The sequence below is a fragment of the Aplidium turbinatum genome, chromosome 15 (assembly GCF_918807975.1).
Source record: "Aplidium turbinatum chromosome 15, kaAplTurb1.1, whole genome shotgun sequence".
In the NCBI taxonomy this organism is placed as follows: domain Eukaryota; kingdom Metazoa; phylum Chordata; class Ascidiacea; order Aplousobranchia; family Polyclinidae; genus Aplidium; species Aplidium turbinatum.
Window position 1 is genome coordinate 9882884 of NC_137486.1, and position 5001 is coordinate 9887884.

Sequence of the window (5001 nt, forward strand, 5' to 3'; positions counted from 1 at the left end):
AAGTAAAGACAACTTTTTCAATTGAATCATGATTGGAATGAAAAATGGGTTTGCCAGAAGACTCATCCTGAAACAAAACAGCAATCTCAATTCTACACAATGGCTCCCGCGCGGATCATCTGGACAAAGCAAATTGGTTAGAGTAACCGTTTTTTTTTGGGGGGGGGGGGGGAGGACTCTGAATGAGTAGTGTTTGTAGACTATTTAAACGGTCGGAAAACTGTGACAGAAGCATATCATGTTGAAAAAAGCAGAATTAGCTAACAAACGTCCGGGAACGCAGCACTGGAAGCGTTCCATCACAACGCTCCAGCTCATTCTGCACGTGCTCTAAAGGAAATGTGGAGTGCCTCATCCGCCAAACCGCAGCCTACGATACTCTGGCATCGTGTATCAACTCTCAAGCTTATTCGGTTTATCCCAAGCCGCCATACAGTTCGATACACTTATGGAGCTGGTCTCATATGAACTTCACACCAGTGTTGGAAAGAGTAGTCGACCGTGCTCACTGCAAAATGGGGTGGCCTACTCTAAGATCTACACTAGCACCCCTATTTTTCAATATCGATACCCACGACAGTTGAAAAGTTACCAGTAAGCTGTTTTTCTCATCAAAGCCTTTGCAGTAGGCTAGATGTAAAGCAGGTATAGGCCTACCGGTAGTTGGATTAGTAAGTAGGCTACCATGAGCATTGAGCATGCAGTGAATGTCCAGCCTTGATGCTCATAGCGCAATGCACGCTATTATAACAAGATTGATTAAACTGCTAACTTAGCTATCGGTGCCAATTGTCATTTTACGATAAACAGAAGCCCTTCTATTGTCAGATGTATTAAAAGCATTCGTATCCCCTTCTTTCGGTACAATTTCTCCAGTTGATAAGCTCACAGATAATTGCAGCCCTATTGTCGTAACAACGAAAAAGAAATCGGATAAAATCGAAACATGCCAGAGCATAGAACGAGCGGGGATTTTTCAAAATTTGATATGCTTGCTTTTATATAGCGCCGTATCCATCGCAGAATGCGTTGCTCCTCAGAGCTTTACAAAGCAGACATTGTCAATGCAGCTATATATAGAGGCGCAACTGAGTACATTATTACCCGAATCCATTCTATTGCTCAGTGCCAAGCATGAATTCAACTACATTTATGACACACAGTTCGGGAATTATATATATGAGAAAGCTCCGTTTGGCATCTGCTCTATTTCAAAACACTACAAACGTCGAATGGGTGAGTGTAGAAAACTTGGTTTATGTTTTTGAAATTGTAGATAACAATTGTATTTAGCCTACCCAAAAAATTGAAACGATAGACTAAGTTGCTAAATCATGTAGAAAAAAAAAAGATTCGACTCACAAAAAAAAAAATCGTAGCCTATGTGACCAGTTTGCTGGAGCAATTTTATCAAAAGATGGGTATAAAATGCAGCTCAAAATTTACTAAGTCCTTTAAAGTGTCGCTTTTCCAAAAAAACTGTAGAGGCGGGATTTGGTAACACTGAACCGAAGAACGAAAATCGGCCGCTTTAATGCTTGCTTGACACTGTGGGACATAAAGGTCCAAACTGCGTGTCAGGATCTTCTAATTATGCTGACCACAAACTTTCTGCCTCGCACGAACGACGACAATCCACCCTATACCCTGACAGCAAAATCTGTCATTTTTACACTGATTCAACGTTTGCAGACGCTCAGATTTTACCCCATCAGACTATTTTTAATTCCCTAAACTCAAAGAACAGTTAACAGCACAAATGAAACAAAGCAGGCAACAAAGAAATGACTTATGAACAGCTGAGTAGATTTATTTTAAAATGGCCTAAAAGGATGGTAACGCCGCCATGAGAAGTGCATTGGCCTCGACAGTGGCTACGTTGAAAAGTAAATCCCTTCCACTACGAATTCAATAAAGTACGTATTACAAAATCCCGCAAACATTTCAAATGCCCCTGAAATAACTCAAGCTCAGTGGATATAGCCTTCTGACAGAATAGAAGAACAAGTTAAAATTCTGATCATTGTGACTCTAACTCCGTATTGTTATGTCACTCAACACATGATTTTTTTTACATTTTGCTTTATTTTGCAGTAAAATTTCTTGTAGCCTAGTTGGATAAAAGTATCGGCTACGCCGCTACGTAATCAAATGTTAAATTTGAAAAAATACATCAGCAATAACTATCAGGAAAAGTATAGAAACAAAAATGTCAAGAATTGAAAAAGAAACGAAAGCAGAGTATTGCTCCAATCAAAGTAAGAAACACAACCTTGTGCGCGATTTCATGACTAACGTGGCAATGTTTTCGCCTGATCACGTGACGATACGCAATCGATGACATGCTACGAACTGTCTTGCTCCATTTCCATACCACGTTCAATGTTGGCGTTTTGTGTTGACATGAAACCGTCTCGCTTCGCTCTCTCCAGTGCTCGAACTGTTTGAATAGGATCATGATTAGAAATCGGCTGATGCGTGTAGGAACTTGTTACTCGGAACCAACCGAATACAAGGGACGTTGTTCAAACGTCATATAACGTCCTTGGGGGAGATGGTCAAAACCGTGACAATGCGTTGTACAATTTAATGGCGAATTACACTTGAAAGAGGAATGGAGGATACGCAAAAATGACGTCATATCAGAAGAAATCTAACCCATGGCATTTTAAAATCCCAAGCAGAACATCCTATAGATCACAACAATGTACTTGCAATCGTGATCCTCAAAACTAGATCCTTAACCATATGCAATTTTGTACATATTTGTACACGTCTAATGGCATCCCCGTTTATGGTCACGTCATGCTGCATTGTGACAATACAACTTTAAATTAATTTCATTTACTTCTTATTTCCAATTCGTTATTTTGTTTTCTTAGTTCTTCGATGTCTTGCTTTTCCGAGGAATTCTTCCGCGTCATATCTTGAATGTATTCTGTGGCTTTGTTGAGAATCTGCGCTCTAGAAGCCTATCAATGTTAATAAGACGTCTTTAAATCCCTAAGATTTTAGTTGCATAAACAGTTAAACACGTTAACAAAGGGCTGGGGTTGATACAGTGAAGTTACCCATTGGGCTCCAGAATAACCTAAAAGTTGATCATGTTCACCTTTTCTCCTTGCAATGATGGAACTGAATCTCTTAACCCGCTGAAACTTTCTTTAATGTGGTCTCTTCTTTTCCTTTCCAACGCATTGTGATGAGAGCGTTTACTAAGCTGAAAAAATATTTTTTTTAATCTATATGAAAAAGCATCTAAGGATGCAAGAAAAAAGGATATGATGAAGCATGGTCGAACTGATGAAGTAAAACAGGTAACTAATAATAACAGGAAGGCCTGGGTGCAGCTCAACCGCCTACGTACTGGCGCTGGACTATTCTGCTCCAACATGCACAAACGGGGAATGGTTCCATCCGCGATCAGTGAGTGTGGCAAGGATGAACAGACCATACCACCTGCAACTGCGCCAAACGGTGTGCGTGAACTGGATGACAAATCTTTTCAGTGGCTGCTTGATACCTGCTCAAACATCCAGATTCTAGACCAAGTTGCCGCCACTGCTAAATGGTGGTAAAAGGCAGAGCCTCTCGACCTCCAGGTAGCGAAGAAGGTTCACACGAAGAAGATGATGTTCAATGTTCTTTGTTACGCACATGTTCAAAATTTTCTACAACAGGCATCTTTTCAATAAAATTTTTGATATTGCAATATAAACCTTTCTTTCGCAATATAGCATTAAGTCATACTTTCAGATCACAACACAAGAATCTCAGAAAGACCTCACCCCCATTAATTCATTGCCATCCTCTCCCTGAAACACAAAAAAAAAATATATATATATATGATATAAAAAAACAATGAAAACTATTAATACTACAAAAAGTGCTCAATGTCAAGCAAAAAGGCAAAGCAGAGCGAATTAAATCAAATATAGTTATTACTATCTGAAGCCTTTACAAATTGTTTCACCTAACGGATCATCAGAAGGTCTTATTCAAATAGAATATGATATAAGAATAATAAAATACAAATAGAATAAAATACAAATAATACAAATATAAATACAAATATACAAATACAAAAATACAAATATAAAATACAAATAGAATAAATATATATGATATATATAAATCTTATGATGTTCCAAATTGAAAGTTTTATGCCTAAACTAGTTATCCCATGTCACAGTGCCAGGACAAGTAAAGGAATTGTACGTTGTGTATTCACACAAACTAATGACTGTGACATCAATATGAACGATTTGTAACAAAGCTATCTTTGATTTGATATCTTCTATTGATAGAGCTCTACGTTCTTGATTGCATGCATGTCAAATTTCTCTTCTTTAACAAACACAGAAGATAATTTTTAAATGTGGATTAGTACAACTTGAAGAGTTGATGTCTTTATGAGGAGTTTCCACTTTAAGTTGACATGTCAGTTTACCTCACTATCCATGTCCAGACTCCGTTCCTCATCGAACGCTTTGGTATATTCGTGATCCAGCTTTATTGTTGGTGTTGCTAATTATAAAGAAAATTTTTCATGGAATATATACTCACCCTAAAATTGCAACAATGAGTTACCAACAAAAGTTACAGCTAAAAACATCTTTATATTTACAAGTTAGAGGCAACATAGGCGACCTAATTCATGTGTATCAGACTGTTCAGATACCAACCATACACCAATTTTGTTTAAATATTTCTCTCCCAATATGCTGACAAAATGTATATAATACTTATATTTCATATTTGTAAATGTTAGCAACCTATGGAATGGATGTACACATTATGTTGTCTTTGTTTGAACGTTTGAGGCCAAGGGCCCATTTTATCAACTCGAAAATTGACAGAGTGTTTCCAGACAATACAAAAAAGCTACCAGAAAGTAATCGGTTACTGATTTTAAAGAGAATAAGAGAACACAAGAGAAAAGGTTAAGAACCACTGCGCTATTAGATGTTATGGATATACTTTTAATTCAACTATGCTTCA

General features: G+C 37.7%; 1 protein-coding gene across 2 annotated transcripts; it reads right to left on the bottom strand.

The window, feature by feature from the left end:
- Positions 1-1769: 1769 nt before the first annotated feature.
- On the bottom strand, positions 1770-4628 carry LOC145784451 (protein max-like). 2 transcript variants are annotated; one of them, XM_082596268.1, is made up of 5 exons: positions 4451-4628; positions 3784-3815; positions 3113-3215; positions 2849-2972; positions 1770-2440 (listed from the first exon to the last, which is right to left on the bottom strand). In XM_082596268.1, exons 1-5 carry the CDS (start codon positions 4460-4462, stop codon positions 2346-2348), a joined length of 366 nt encoding a protein of 121 aa, XP_082452394.1. In that variant the 5' UTR covers positions 4463-4628; the 3' UTR covers positions 1770-2345. The 2 variants fall into 2 exon arrangements, with proteins under 2 accessions (XP_082452394.1, XP_082452393.1); XM_082596267.1 differs by having other exon boundaries at positions 1774-2440; positions 3113-3220; positions 3789-3815; positions 4451-4620.
- Between the last annotated feature and the right edge of the window lie 373 nt (positions 4629-5001).

Bases quoted from the DNA above. Each gene is read 5' to 3' on its own strand.
- LOC145784451 (XM_082596268.1), bottom strand. The intron at 2,973-3,112 runs GTGAACATGATC...TAACATTGATAG, and splicing joins CATCATTGCAAGGAGAAAAG to GCTTCTAGAGCGCAGATTCT. The intron at 2,441-2,848 runs GTAAATGAAATT...CTATTCAAACAG, and splicing joins TAACGAATTGGAAATAAGAA to TTCGAGCACTGGAGAGAGCG.